Source organism: Leptonotus elevatus, chromosome 19 (genome assembly GCF_054856555.1).
Source record: "Leptonotus elevatus isolate MCC_2025b chromosome 19, RoL_Lele_1.0, whole genome shotgun sequence".
Lineage (NCBI taxonomy): Eukaryota > Metazoa > Chordata > Actinopteri > Syngnathiformes > Syngnathidae > Leptonotus > Leptonotus elevatus.
In genome coordinates, this window is record NC_141257.1 from 7,684,230 (window position 1) to 7,700,572 (window position 16,343).

General features: G+C 39.5%; 1 protein-coding gene across 5 annotated transcripts in view; it reads right to left on the reverse strand.

Annotated features, from left to right (window-relative positions):
• The window catches only part of runx1t1 (RUNX1 partner transcriptional co-repressor 1), a 44,533-nt gene that overhangs the window by 13,012 nt on the left and 15,178 nt on the right, over window positions 1-16,343 (reverse strand). For 3 of the 5 annotated variants that reach the window (XM_086062045.1, XM_086062044.1, XM_086062043.1), the window contains exons 1-5: window positions 13,292-13,370; window positions 7,444-7,581; window positions 5,563-5,798; window positions 3,773-3,862; window positions 1,590-1,771 (exon numbers count right to left, since the gene is read on the reverse strand). In XM_086062045.1, the coding sequence (XP_085918171.1) occupies window positions 1,590-1,771; window positions 3,773-3,862; window positions 5,563-5,798; window positions 7,444-7,581; window positions 13,292-13,367 (722 nt within the window). In that variant the 5' untranslated portion in view covers window positions 13,368-13,370. Of the gene's footprint in view, window positions 1-1,589; window positions 1,772-3,772; window positions 3,863-5,562; window positions 5,799-7,443; window positions 7,582-12,768; window positions 12,843-13,291; window positions 13,371-16,343 lie in introns of those variants that run through there. The other 2 variants (XM_086062046.1, XM_086062047.1) reach the window with 2 other exon arrangements.

The following is a 16,343-nucleotide window of genomic DNA, read 5'->3' on the forward strand; positions in this document are numbered from 1 at the left end:
TTACTTTGTGGTCATAATTTTCGTTACTGTGAGTTCAGAGTTAATTTGTGTAAATGTAGTTACTTTGTGTAAAAATATTACTTTGTGTAATTAAATGTTACTTTGTGTTCATGAACGTGGTTACTTTGAGTTGATAGTGTTAATTTGTGTTAGTAAAAGTTAGTTTGCACTAATAAATGGTTAATTTGTGGTACTAGTGCTACTTTGTGCTAATATGGTTAATGTGACGTACTGTTACTTTGTGTCAATGAATTGAGTTACTTTTGGTTAATAGTATAACATTTTACTAATAAGTACTATTACTTTCAGTTAATAAATGTTACTTTGTGCTAATAAACATGGTGAATTTGTGTTAGTAGAGTTACTTTGTGTTAATAAATATGTTAATGTGACGTACTGTTATTTGTGCTAATGAATTTAGTTACTTTTAGTTAATAGTGTTAAATTTTACTAATGAGTACTATTACTTTAAGTTAATGTTACTTTGTGCTAATAACCAGGGTGGATTTGTGTTAGTAGATTTACTTTGCGGTAATAAGTATAGGTAATGTGACTGTGTAAATGAATTTAGATACTTTGATTTACAGTAACAGTGTTACTTTGTGTTGGTCCCTTCGTGCTAATGAATGGTATTACTTTGTGTTAATGTGGTTCCTTTGTCAAATTATGATTTCAATTCTTTGTCTAGTTAAATATTTGTGTCACTAAATACTATTACTTTGATTTGATATTTTGGAATATGCTAACATGGGATGCTAACATGGGATGCAAACAATGAAACAGCTTTTGCTCATGTTACACACGCACTATATCGCACACAGTAATGTATCAAAACGCACACATGTACGTATAATCCTGCAAGTCGCTTTCATCAGATGAGGTGGATTTTGTTGCAGTAGGAATAAAATGTAGTCAGGTGTGTGTTGACAGTGAAATCTCACCCCATCTCCCACCTCCTCAACTGCAGCCCCCCCCCCCCACTCCCATGAACAGATTGAACTTGTTAATGAGCTGTTTTTATGGGATCCTAATGCTCATCCACGACTCTCCATATGCTGCTTTCCTCTCCGTCCCTCCTCCGTCATTCCCAGCCTCCCTCTCCGCTCATCACACCATTCGACACCCCCACCAACAAGCACCCCCCTCAGCCACCACCATTTCCCTCTATTTCCTACACCGCCCCCCCGCCCCCCCGTCCTTCCCATAGCAACAATGCATCCATGGGGACGTCTAAATATACGTTCATTTAATTTCCTTTTTCAGTTAAAGCTACTGTTGTTGACTATTTTTTTAATCAATATTGATTTTTTTGTAATGATGTATAAAAAAAACTTTTAAGGACATTTTCCCCCCCATTACTTTAACTCAATTTACTAATAAAGCATTGTCATTTTTGGAATAAAATTAAGTGGATTCTTTGTTTATTATTAAAATAATTTGTAATTTTTTAATTGTATTAAAGATACTTAAGTTGATGTATTTTATATTTGTTTTACTCATGAAGAATTCTTTTTTTTAATTAAAACCATTTTTTTTAATTAAGTGAATAATTATATATATCATATATGACTTGGACATGGTGGGCCCACCTGTCGGGCGTGCGCCTCTTGCCGTTGTCGTTGACGTCGAGCAGCAGCTCGGACGAGTCGACGGGCGACGAAGTGCTGGTGTCCAGCAGCAGCTGCTCGTGCTGGGCCAGGTACTGCGCCGGGTTCTGCTTGGCCAGACGGGCGCAGTGCAGGAGCTCCCGCTGCAGGAGCGGCAGGTTGGCCTGCAGGAGGGAAAACAGCAAAAGGAGTTCATACGGGACATATTGCTAACAGGGTCAAAATGTTAATAATCTGAAAGGGTGTCAAAGTTCATACAGGAACAAATTCTTTTTTACGAGCCACCTTTTTACCACTTTGATTTTTAAAATACTGCAAGAGCGACCAGTTGGCCTACAAGCCAAGGGAGTTCATACAGGACTTTTAAAACACACTGAAAAAGCAACTGGCTGATCACTAAACGAGCTCACAGAAGAAACGTAATTTTCTTTTTTTTTACCATTTAAAATGTTCAAACATCAGGTTAGGCGCCATTGAAGGAGTTCATACAGCACCAACTTTTTCCAACATCAAATGATAAACCTTTTGTAACTGCTGTAGTACGTGGCAGCAAACACGAGGAAACCAACAAGGGAGTTCACTCAAAAAAAATGCAAACACTACCAAGGGAGTTCATACATTATCATCTTGTTACCATGTCAAACTGAAACACTTTTGAAACGCTCTAGTAGCAGAAGTTGGCCAAGACAAGGGAACCACCACAAGTTACAAGGACATTTCAAACACCACCAAGGGAGTTCATACAGCACCTCCTCGCGACCAAATCCAATTAAAACATTTTTAAATCCCTGCTGCAGCACATGTTGTCTAACAAGGGATCCCCCAAGGGAGTTCATACAGAAAAAAATGTTCCCATGTGAAATGTCAACACTTAATATATTGTTATAAAAAAAAAACTTCTCATCTTAGGTTGCCTGTGAGAAAATACTAGAGAGGAAGTGCATACGGGACACCTAAGTAATGCATTTTGACGGATGTTCGCAACATTCATCATCTGCTTTCACTTTCCCTGCAGGCCAAATGATTACCTCCCCCCGGGAAAGATTGTTTTGGTTTGGCGCGAGTGTGGTCGTCCTTCCAGTAAAGTGTCGAGCAATCTTGCGGCATCGGGTTCCATGCGGGGGTCGCTTAGCCCACCGCGCTAACATTAGCATCATGAAATACAGCCATTGTTGCAGCTGGGCTTCCGTGCACCTATAAATGCGCGCACACGCACACACTCTGCTACCATATGCTCACTGGCATTTAAGGTCCCGCAGCGGGGAGACACTAAATTTAGACTTGGGGGAAGTGAGAGAGGAGGAAAAGTCGCAATGGAGGAGAAGAAAAAAAAAAGGAAAGTGTTTCTCGTTTGATTGTGGAGCCAGTCGGCTGATGCGCTAACCATCTGCTGAAGAAGCGCAAGATGAAAATCTGCTCCTGCAGCCGCAATACAGACGGCGTCAACAACAAGCACACAAAAAAGCAAGATATGCACCAGAGGACGGCCATTTTCTCGACGTTTTGCGCCGACATTTTTTTTTCATAAATCACGATTGCTTGCTAATGACATTACCAAGGTGTTTATTTTGACCAAAAACAAAACATTCTAAATTGAAAAACATTTTCATTATAAAAAGATTATGCTTTTTATTTAAAAAAAAATGAAACTAGAAATATTAATCACAATTATAGTGATAAAATCCTTTGTTTTATCTTTTTTTTATTTTTTATCTTTTTCGTGTTGTCAATATCATACGTGAACTTTTGGGTCATATTGCACTTGACAAGCCCTCGTGTAGTGATAAATAAATACAAATCTAAAACTAATACCAAGACTAATAAAAGCAAAAATGAAGCATATGTTAAAAATAATAATAATAATAATAATAACGTACAAACTTCCTCTTATAACTAATTAAAAATAACAGAATTATTGTAACACTGACATTAGTTAATAAATCTAAATTGTTACTCAAAATTGTTGTTTTGATTTAAGAAAATTGTTTCTTAGTGTTCATAAACGTGATCTGTTCATGACAAAATATCATTACTTTGTGGTAAAAGTGTTGGGAAAAAAATACTTTATGTTTATAAACAACATTCGCCCTGTTGTCTCTTCGAGCTCAAAGAGCACATCATCTGTTGGATGATGAAGATGAAGAGGATGATGATGAAGGTGTTACCTTGAGAAAGGGGATGACGAAAGGCCGCAGGGGGAAGTTGGTGGCTTCGTGGAGTTTGCAGTGGAACTCCTCGATGGTTAGCGTGGAATTCTGCGCACACACACACACGCACACGCACACGCGCACGCGCGCGAACATAAGTCCATGTGGAAGACATTAAGTGATAATATTCCTCTGTGGGAGAGTGTGTGGAAGTCAGAGTGTGTGTGTGTGTGCGTGCGCTAAGAGGAAGCATATGTACGGGTTGAGGGGAACAAATATCTTCCTTTCTTTAACAAAAACAAATAAATCAAGCAAGTGGAGTCACGCCGTAAGTACACGACACGTCGGCAAGCTTGTTCGACATCACTCGTTTTTTGTTGTTGTTTTTTCAAAGTTTGTGTTTGCGATCCTCGCCCGACAATCACAACATGCAAAAAAAAATAGTTTTGTTTGGATTCTAATAGATAATAATATAATTCTGCTGCCCAGGGAATTTGTTCCTAAAACGATGTGTTTGTTCGTTTCAACACAGGGTTATGGTTGCCGGCATCTTATGGAGGCGGATATGCTAATGTTAGCATTGCTAACACGAACACAACTTTATTGTTCGTCGTGCTCGTCAAGCAAGCACTTTTTTCCGAGCTGAGCCGCGATGATCTGGTGCCTCCCTCAGCGGCGGCAACAACAACAAGAAGATGATTGACAGCGCGCGCTGAGGCAGAAAGATGAAGAAAAAACAAAAAGGGAAAACAAAACACGGAGCCGCGTTGCCGCCTCCTCCTTTGGCGCCGTCATTTCCCAGGACTGAATTTTGTGGCATCTGTCGGCCCAGATTGCGCCTCGCCCGCCTCGTCTCCCCGGTGCCGCCAAACCGCCTCATTAGCGGCGGCGGCGGCGGGGGAACGGGGCGAGCGCGGAGCGGTGCGCCGCGCGCAGCAACAAACGCGGACGGCAGAGCTCAAAAGAGGCCAAGCTCAGCGGGGATTGTTAAAAACATCCCGACGTCCGATTCACACCTCACACTTGCCAGCCTCGCCGTGACTTGATGATTGTTTATGTCTTCTACTTGCTCATAAAATGCGCCAATAAATATGAATACGGTTTCATGGCAGTGTTTTATGCCAGAGGTTACGAGCTCGAGTCAGGGCTCAAACTGAGGTTCCGAGTCAGGCTTAGAGTTTTAAAATAAGGTCGAAGGTCAGGGTCAAAAATTTCCAGCACCAGTTCAAGTTCCAAAGTAGCGTTTCAAGCAAGGGTGAGGTGTTCACAAAGTTTTTTCGTTTTACAAAATAGGGTTTTAAATGCAGGGTTTAAAACCACGGTTAAGGTTTGAAGCCAGGATTAGGGATTCAAACCAGAGTTAAGGTTTCAAAATAGTGCTTCCAGCCACGGTTAGGTTTTGAAAGTAGGGTTGACGTCATGGTTAGGGAAGCCATGGTTAAGGATTCAAAACTGAATTTGGGGTTTCAAATGGCAGCAACAAGCAGGTTTCAAGCAAGACTTAGGTTTTAAAATAGGGTCTCAAGTCAGTGTTAAGGTATTAAAATACGGTTTTTAGAGAACAGTTAGAGATTCAAGCCATCGTTGGGGTTTCAGAGTATGGTTTCAAGTCAGGCTTGGTTTTTAACATTGAGCTACAAGTCAGTGTTAAGGTTTGAAAATAGAGTTTTAAGCCAGAGTTAGGAATTCCAACAAGGGTCATGTGGTTAGGGTTTCAAATAGATATTTTAAGATAAGAGTTAAGGTTCAGAACAAGGTTCAGCGTTTCGAGATCAGGGACGGGGTTCCAAAGAGCAGCTGCTACTCACCACCAACCCGAGGACCAGCGTGCGCACGCGTTCGCCGATCTCGGGCGAGATGTCGTTTCCGAACTGCTGCAGCGTGGTGAGGAAGCGCTTGAGCTTGCTCAACTGCCGGGCGCCGCAGGCCGGCGGCAGCTGCTGATTGGCCAACGACGACAAACCCGGCCCGTTGCCGTAGCCGTTGGGCGGTGACGGCGCCCCGTTCAGCGCTGTGGGCGAGTGGCTGCTGCTGCCGTTCGTCACTGGCGAAGGAGAAATGCCGTTGAAAATAAATGTATACAACTAACTTGGAAATTGTGATTTAAGATAACTTGTGTAAGACATTTTAGTTCATGAACAAAAAAGTAGACGAATATTATATGATTTTGTAAAATCTTGTTTCTGCTAATCTGTCATGTGACCCAGTAACCCCCCCCCCCCTTTCAAATCTGCAGCTAGTGAGGAGGTGAAAGGTAAAAAAGAAAAAAAAGAAAATATAGTTGTAACATTACATTAATCCAAGGGTTCCAACAATAATGTTAATCCAACCGCTAACTAATGCTGGCTAACTTACTAGCTCGTAGCATGGAGCCATAGTAGCCACTTGTTTTTCATAAAAAAACAACAAAAGAGTGAAAATTTTATGTGAAATAGTTTTAAGATCCAAAATGTTCAACATAATCTGCTGACAAAAAAAAATACAGGATTAAAAAGATTGTCCTGACGAAAACTAAACTAAAACGTTGACAGTTTTTGTTGGCTGAAACGAGACAAATCAAAGTATGTTTTCTTGGACTCAAATAAAAATGCTAGATTTATAGTCGACTAAAAACTATGATCAAAACTAACAAGCGTGATTGAAACTGGACTAAAACTGAGACTAAATAAAAAAAATGCCGGATGAAATTAACACTAGTAGAAAAACTAATTTTTGACACAAAAATATTATGTAATGAAATGAACATCTAACACACAAAAAAAAAATATAGAGCTACCTTTCAATAATTTTTTTTTTCATAAAGCACCAAACAGTTTTGCCGCACAAAATATTGTGTACAGAATGGAACGTTTGACACATCGAGATCATTTAGAACCAAAACTTTTGACAGACAATTGTAGAAATAATCAATAGTGTAAACTAAAAATAAAACACAAAGTTTGTACTGATCAAGACTAAATTAACGAAAAAAATTTCAATATCATTTCTCACCGAAGAAAAAAGCTTTTTAATCCCATTTTCAAACCCCAAAGAAAGGATTTTTTAGGGTAAATAATCGCTAGTATAAAAACTGTGCGTGTGTGTGCGTATGCATTGACTGCGTTGTGTGTGTGTTTTTAATGCGATTAATTGGTGCCTCCCCCTCTGGCTGGCGTCCAAACAAGCGACGCTCCGGCATCACATCTGCTAACAAATGAAGTCACGCCGCAAATCAAAGAAAGCGAGCAAGAAAGAGGTTCCAAACGAACACCCCTCTCCCCTCCGCCATGTTTAATTGCAACGCGTTTTCATTGGCAGGGAGGAAGCCAACAGCTTTGATTCGCTGACTCCAACAGCGTGTGCACTTGCAAGTCAATACTGGGCTGTTATTAGCTTGGAGTAGGCGGGGCATCACTGTAACTAGCTCCGCCTTCTTAGGAACACGACCACCACAGTTGGCACACCAAAAAAATAAAAGAAAGTGGTACAGTAAATATTGAAATAAAACCACAGGAAAATGTGTAACAAACCCTGCACTGTCATTTCTTGACGCCCACATCACTCACCAGGCCAGGTCTGCCTTATAAAGCCACACACATTCAAAGTCACAGATACGAAAGTGTGAAACATGATGACGGTGGCCCCAAGTGGACAAAAATAAATACACCTCATGCTGTGCAAAAAACTCTCCATAAAAGTAGGTTACTCACGGGTGGTGGGGGTGTAGGAGCTGTTTCGGGGGGCTCCTTGCGTGCTGGGCGGGGGCGGCATAGCGGGTGGGGTCAACCTGGACTGTGTCTTGACATCCGCAGGTGAGTCGGGCATGGTGGAGCGCTTCCCAGGGCGACCTGTCAAAAGGCGGAAAGACGCCGTCAAGATGGAGGGAAGTGAGACGGAGCGCGCGCACGCGCGTGTGTGTGTGTGTTGTGACAGTGATGCATATGCTGGCGCCGCCATGTGAGGACTGACAAGAGCCACATTCCGCAACTGCTCATTCCCGCGCCATCTGTGCCCGCCTGCTGTACGCAACGTCGGCACACTGCGGAGCGCCACCGCCATCACATTTGCCACGTTTTGCATCAAGCAGAAAGGACGCATTGATAAGACCTTCAAGGTTTTCGTCAGGGTTATTCCTGATAAAGTGGTAGAAAAAAAATTATGAAATTGAAAATGAATGATTAAAAAAAAAATGTAACAGTTAAATTTGAAAAAATTCAATCCATTATCATGAATAAGTCATACACACACAAAGTCACCCAAATACAATTAATCCAATAAAAATCTATATAATAGTACAGATTTTTTTTTTTAATATAGAACATTATTATTAATAAATTGTAGGGGAATAAAAAATATATACATATTTAAAAAAAAATCAAATAAAGGATAAAAGAAAAAAATCTGCAACAATTAGGAAAAAGGAAATGCATTCTATTAAATAGGAGGTACACACAACAGCTATAATATATATTTTTTTAACTTAAATAATGTAATATGTAGTAAAAGCAGAAAAAATACAATACAAAATAAAAAAATATAAAATAATTGATAGGGGAAAACAATACATATTACATATAATTTATACTAAATGGTACAAAAACAAATAAAGTAATGTTAAATAAAACAACAACAATAATATTAACAGTAAGCTAAAAGAGGTAAAAAAAAAAATTTTTAAATACATAAGTAAAATGTATTTCTAATTTATGATTAAAAACAAAAAAAACTGAAATAAAATAATATAAATAATATTAGAATAAATAACAATAATAATCATTGCAAAACAAAACACAAGGTGCATAAAAACTATTATAATTGACAAAATAATAAGAAAATACATTATATTAAAACTAAACTATAAAATAAATGCTATACAAAATCAGACATTTTCATTAATGAGGATGGGTTGGAAAGAATACGACTTAATTTGTCATTTTTGCTTCCCTAATTTAAAGAAAAGCGAAAGTTGAGGTCCTTTTCTTTCATATTTGTGCGTATGCGTGTGACACAAAAAATGTTTCGGTTTTGGAGAAACGCAAGGGGACGTGTGACATGCAGCAGACACGACGGAGACGTTTAGTGCGCTTTCCAAGCTAACCTGACATGCTAAAATACCCTTTTGGCAATCACAGTGCGTCTTAATGTACACTTTTACGCCCAAATTTATGAACTTGACGTTAGAAAGACGCGCGTCCGACAGCGAGCAGTCGTCTAATTGCTTCCGAGAGCAACACAACGCGCCTGATTTACAGCAGATCGCTTGGAAAGTCCACTTTTCTTTTGGCCTGGCTGCCAGCAACATGAAAAATGATGAAAAATATACGAGAAGCCAAAGTGATTAATCACCGCGCTGCCGTACGACGCAAAAAGACCTTACACGCGCATAATAACACGTCAGCGTGAGGCCAAGACAAATAAAGTCCTCCAACAATGTGCTCGGTCGCTACAATTAGCAAGAAAAAGAAGCCGGTTTGAACCCAAAAGCACCACAGAAATATTTATTTTGACTCAATGTCATTTTTGCCATCCATCATCTATTACGCTTTACCCCTTTCCCGCTGGAAATCATCTTGAACTCATTTAGAAACTTGTTGCTCGATGTTGTCGCATCCATTTTTGAAGACCGCAGCATGTAGACGCGCTAGCAAGAACTTTGTAGCGCACGCATCAGAAAGTGTCGTCGTCTTCGTACAATTGTCGCAGTACAACACACATAGTATGTCTGCGTGAGTTTGAAAGTACCAAAAACAAATTGCGGCACACTATTAGGTTAGCCTAGATTGTTAGCTTTGGCTAGCATAACCACCGCTAGTCTTCTGTATGTAAAGGTTGGGACCGCTATACCGTGCTGACAAAAAAATATCAATGACATTTGATTCAAATGAATCACATTATAGCCTTTACCCCAAAAAAACATTTCGCCGTTCAACCCCTAGCGTGGATATGAATATTCCTGACAGCTCGTACTCAGACAACGGCGCGCCATGCATAATTCACAAGTACACCTTAAACAACCTTGAAAACAAAAGCTGGCACGACAGCACGGCCCGCGTGTTAAGACTTAACGAGCGCGCTTAACGCGCATCTCTCGTCCATTTATGACGAGCGGCCTCGCCAGCAATCTCCGAGCGCGGGCCGCCAGCCCCGCGGCCGCCGGACACTCCCCGGCCGGTCAGCTATCGACGTGCGGAGGGAGCCTTAATGGAAAACGCTTCGACTTTGCCCAAGTAGCTTTACGACTTCTCCGAAGTGCTGCGGCCGGGGAATTGACGGCGGCGGGGAGGAAGGGCGGATGAAAGCCGCCATTAAGGACGAGAGCGGCCTCTTCAAATTATTGATGGAGGCCGCAAGTGTTTGCCGTGTAGTTGGATGCAATCCCACGGGAGCGTTACAGCTGTTCATTAAATGCACTTACTGAATTGTTGTTCGAGATGCAAGACATCGGCAGGCTTGACTTTAGCTTTTGCGTCGTGAGCAAGCTAGCGAACTTTAATGCCCAACATACAGCAAAGGGAATTATTGTGTTACGAGTTAATTTTTCCTAGGGTGTGCACACAGAGGTGCACAGGTGCGCCAGCTGTTGTGATGTTGAAAGGGGATGCTTAGCAAAAAGGTTTGTGAAAAGCTGTTGAAAAATTTCATGTCAACAAACAAATTAAAAATTACAAATAAAAAATTCTAGGTTGTGCGCACTGACTGGGCAGATGTGGTGTGTCAAGTCTTATAATGCTGAAAGGGGTGTTTGGCTAAAAATTAAAAAGTTTTGTAAAGGCTGTTGAAAATAATTTTAACCTAAAAAATTACTACTGCAAAAGAAGCTACTTTTTCAAGAGTGTGCACACAGGGGAGCGCGGGTGCGCCAAATCTTATTGGACTGAAAGGGGTAATTGGCTAATTTTTGGGGGGAAAGCCTGTTAAAAATGTATTTTATACTAACAAAAATAAACAATAATAATAACAAAAAAAGTTACTTTATTTCCCTCAGGTATGTGCAGCGACGGTGCGCGCACCACAGAATCCCTAAACAATCCTAAGAGGGGTGCAGATGTGCCAGCTGTTGTGATGTTGAAAGGGATGCTTGGCAAAAGGTTTTGCGAAAAGCTGTTGAAAATTTTTATTTAAACAAAATAATAATTACAACAAAAAAAAATTCTAGGTTGTGCATACTGTGCAGATGTGGTGCACCAAGTCTTATATTGCTGAAAGGGGAGTGTGGCAAAAAATAAAAAAGTTTCGGAAAGGCTGTTAAAAATATTTTGATACAAAACAAGCTACTTTTTCTAGAGTGTGCACATAGATGAGCGCGGGTGCGCCAAATTATAATTATGAGGCTGAAAGCGGTACGTGGCTAAAAAAGTTAGGAAAAGCCTATTAAAAGTAAATCTTATACTAACAAAAATAAATAATAATTACAAAAAAGTTACATTATTTCCCTCAGCCTTCTTCAGGTCCACCATTTATTTAAAGTCGAACCTTAAGAGCATCCCGTTAGCCGCCGCTCACCACAAGGATTTCCCCGGGCTTACATCAGCCTTTAGGCCTCGGCGCACCGCGCTTACATGATCGCCCGTGTTTACCAAATCAGTCTCGGCCAAAGAAAGGCGATTCGATGCCGGCTCGCCACGCACGCCGTTGCCGAGGTTACGCGTGGGTTGCATCACTCGGGCTCACAAACAAGGCAGCCGCTGCTGCAATAAAGACCTTTCTGGAAGGAGCAGGGAAGGGGGTGCGTCAAGCATGAGGTCACACATTGATCGTCCTTGCCTCACCGCCAAGATGTCAATCACACTGGTAGAAGCAACTTTTAAAAAAAAATACACACACAAATGTGAAGGGCTGCCTTTTACATCGCAACATGCAAAATGGCGCACCCCCTAATTTTTTTTTTTTTAAGACTAATTTAGATACCACAAACTAGAGGCACTCCCAGGGGTGCACAGGCCACATTTTTTAGCCAAATTTGAAATTTCAGTGCGCTGAGGAAGTGCACCAAGCATAAGGTCAAACTCACCAACATTATTTTACCACAAAAAGTCAAACAAACTACCTGTAGAAAGCTTTTTCGCCCAACAAATTGTGTAATGCAGCCTGATGCACCACCTCAATTTCCCCAAAATGATGCACCCCTTAGAAAATAAAAAAACCTAAACAATGAACCATTAAAAAGGCGAAGGTTAATCATATAAATATGATCCAAATATTTTAAATAAAATGCTACCACAAGGACAGTTTAGATCGGCCATTCGCACCCATTTCAACATCCCACGGTGCACCCCCAAAAATCAAAACAACAGCCATCACTTAGGAAACACCAACATTAATCATTCAATTCAAAACAAATGCAAATTGAACATTTTGGTAAACCAAATTACATCGTTTAGTCAAATGAAGGTCTGCTAGCTTCATGCTAACGTACAATGTCAAACACCATAGACGGACTAACGGAAATTAGCTTCATGGTGCGCACGGTTAAACTAAACCTTCAAACAACTTCTACTTTTAAGATGACCTTAGATCAAAGACAAAAAACAAATATTGGACACAATTACTAAGAATTTAGATTTTTTTATTATAGTTTTTATATCACCGTGGCTTTCGTTTTTTTCAAGTTCAAGTTTGTTGAACAGGTTTGTCAGTTTTAATTAGTTTTTATTTTGTCCTAAAAAATGCTTCGTTTTGGTTTAGTTTTTTTTTTTTTCAATGCTCCAGTTGAGTTTGTAGTGTTATTTTATTATTTTTTGCTTCATTTCATTAATTTTTTTAATACAATATATTTATTTTAAGAAAAAAAGATGATGGATGGATAGAATGTCATGCTTAAAATACAATTTGTCAAAAGACAATGCCAAAGTACATAAAAAAAACAAAAACATTTACGACAATGTTTTTTTCAAAATTGTATTTACTTTTAGCTATTTTGTTTGTTCACCTGCTTTTAAACACTCAGCATACGACAATTTTTCATTTCGACCTGACGGAACATTTTCATGTCTACATTACAAACAAACCCTCAAGAAATCCAAACGGTCACATACCAGCGTCGCGTCCGAACGTCTTCACGTGAGCTCTAATCATTTCGGCAGCCGTCGGGTTTTTTTTGCCCCTCGTTACCAACCGATTCCGACGACGAATCACATTAAAAAACGCGATGAGCTCTTTCATCCTCGACACGGCCGACGCGTCGTCGCTAACAAAGCCGACGTGTCGTCGCTAACAAAGCCTTGTGACATCTTTTCTTTTCATCTCATCATAAACAACAAAACCTTGCCACATCTTTTGTTAGTCATCAATGGACCGTGTCAAACCAGATAAAGTGAAATTCATCAAAAATCAAATGACTAATTGAAGAATGTGATATTTAGTTTCTAAACATGAAAACAATAAAAGACATATTTAGTTTCTAAACATGAAAACAATAAAAGACAAACATGTGATACGCGTCTGCCCAAATATGGTCAGTCAAGTCATTTTTCCTTCGCCCCGTCGTCGCTTCAAATTTGTTTTCCTGCATTATCAACCAATATAAAGTGTTAAAAATAAAGAGGCCAAATCCAATACCTCTTGAACGTTCAAGTGTCTGAAACATGTTGAAAAACTCCACCCCAACTTTCATATTGCAGAATCCGTGCAGCATTATGTCGCCTAAAGATTGGCTGAAAGGAGAGAGATATATTTGAGTAAGTGCATAGTTTGATTTATTGCACCCCTTGTGATGTAAGCCCTTTGAGAAAGAATTTGGGAAAATGACATATTGTAGCCGTTTGCTTTTAAGACGTATTAAAGGATTTCTGTGTGGTCGGTTGTCGCGTGAACTGGCGATGCGTTCTGCCGTTTTAATCAATGACAGCGCATCAAAGAAGCCATTTTTGTGTGTGTATTAAATTAGCAATTAAACGCGATACTGGCGTGGCCCTCTGTAGTAATATAAGCTATAATGCTAACTTTGAATGACGCGGCATTTGGTAAAACAGGAGTTAGGGTTAGGCTAGTGATAAAACATTTAAAATACTAGCATATTTATTTATATGATTTGATCATTTATTCAAAAATTATAATTCATTTGTTATGCCGTTTTAAAATGTTTGATGAATAACGACAAAAGTGAAGAAAATGGAACCGATTAAAAGCATCTCCATTCATTTCAATGGGGAAAGACGATTTGAGATGTCAACACTGTCCGCCGTTTTCAGCGTCTCAGCCACATATCGGAGCGCAACGTCCCATCCGGGGAAGAGATGAGAGGAAGCCGTATGGTGTCTCGTCGTAACCGAAACAAAGACGGCGACGGAGGACGGGTGGGGGAGGGGGTGGGGGGGGGAGTCAGGGACGAAGGACGCGCTGAGGGACAGGTGGCCAGATTGCGTTTTCGCTAGGCGACGGATCAGTATGCGAGTGCGAAGGCGATGCGCCACTCGCTCCATCATTATTACGCATGCACACACCGCGCACACGCCGCGCACACACACAGACAGATGGAGCTGCATGCAGAACATGTCCCATCAAACTCCACCCGCCTGTCAAGAAGATGTATGGATGCTACGCCCCAACCACGAGCCTGCACATAGACATACATATAGATTTGATTTGCCCTCAGTTATCTGGCAACATAAAAGCATGCAAAGGTTTTTCAATAGATGCCATCCATCACACCTTAAATGATAGTCCACCTTAAAAGTGCAGGTCATCGTGCCTCCACCCTTTTGAAGGCTCATTTTGCGCGATTCCTTGTCACGCCTAAAGAAAGAATAAAGAATATATGCCGGTGAGTACTGTGAAATTGTCTGTCCATGTTTTGCTGCACGATTGGTGTTCAAATATTTGTTGCTAAAATGATTCAACCGCGGCGATATCGAGGCTGATTTCGCTCGTCTATGTCAATTTGCATCGTGTGTTAGCATTAAGCTAACTGACCTCTGTAAGATCAAGCTAATGCCATTTTTGTATTGCCTTCCAGTGTTTTTGCCCCATGTTTTAGTGTCTGGTATTTGTTTTCAAATTAAATTATTATTATTATTATAGATTTTTGTCTAATGTTTTTCTAATCTAATATCACCTAAAAAATAAATTTAAAAAAAGATATATATTGTATATTATTTTTTTAATTATATTTTTGTAATTGATCTGTCCAGTGTTTGTCAAGTAATTATTAGTATTTATTTATTTATGTTTTTATTTATTCATTGATAAAAAAAATTATATATATATATATTTTTTTTTTTTCTGATCTAATAGTTTGGTTTCTAGTATTTCTTTTTCCATGTGTTTGACAATATTGTGTATATTTTTTATTGTATTATCTGTCGATAATTTTTTTTTGCCATTTTTTGAATCCTGTATTTTTGTTTTATCTATTTTTTTTAATCTATCTATTATTGTATTTTTTCCCCATTGATATTTATGACATAGTACTGTATTTTTCTTTTTACTTTATTTATTTATTTATTCATATATATATATATATTTTTTTTTTTACATCTAATATTTTAATAGTCAAAATGGCCACATTCTACTGACGTTTGTTGTTCCCTGAAAGTTCTTATATGTTTAGCTCCACTCTTTACTCTCTCTAACCACTGCTGTCTATACTCCAACTGCATTTTGCCAAAGAGCGGCGCAACATGAGGGCGTTATTTACATTTTGACGTTAGGGAAATGAAGAAAAAAAAAAAAAGAGTGAGAAAGGGCGTAATGAAGCAACGCATCCTGACACTCTTGTGCATCCTGCTGCAGTGTTTACACTATGCCGAGCCAGCAAAAAGACATAAGGAGATTCATCAATGGCACGCCGAAGGTCTGAACACCATCTGTTCCATCGCACAAATATTAATACGCACACAAACATGGCCGCCAAAGCCCCAACACTCTCTCAAAGACACAGATGTGCACGATGGCCAACAAAACATATGTAGTGTCGAACGTCAGTTGTCCTTTGCTGTTTTTTCCCTTGAAATAAATAAATAGATGAAGTCTGATGTCTGTCGTTGCCATCTGTCGCAGCTCCAGAGCAAAAAAAAGAAAAAAAAGTCATGTTAAAAAAACGATATTTGATTCTCGGAGGGGGAACGTCACAACCTTGCTTTACTAGATATCCCTACCACTTTAATTGGAAACCCAATGAATGTAATTTTGGGAGCATTCACACCGGAGAAACACTCACACACACAAAAAAAGGTGGCGGCAAAGCACTTAAAACAGAGAGGATCATAAAGCATCAACACCATGCATCTAGCATGAACACAATCATAAACCCATGTCACATAGATGACTTTCAGGTGTCAACAACACACCACATTCACGTGCAGAGGCGTAGTTTGCCTTTAGGCAAAGCAGGCAATTGCTTGGGGCCCCTTAGCCAGCAGGGGCCCCAAGCAGCAATGACAATTGACCGTCCCTTAAAAATAAAAAACAACCATGTTTAGTAAGGCTGATTATTTTCAAATTTTTTTTTTGTAAATGATCATGAATAAAGCTTTTATTATTAAACCAAACAAAAAAAAAAAACTTCTTTTTTTTTACGATTATGTATAGTTGAGCATTTAAAAAAAGATTGTTTATTGTAAGGCAACTTTAAAAATAAATAAATAAATCACCATTTATAGTAAGGCTTTTT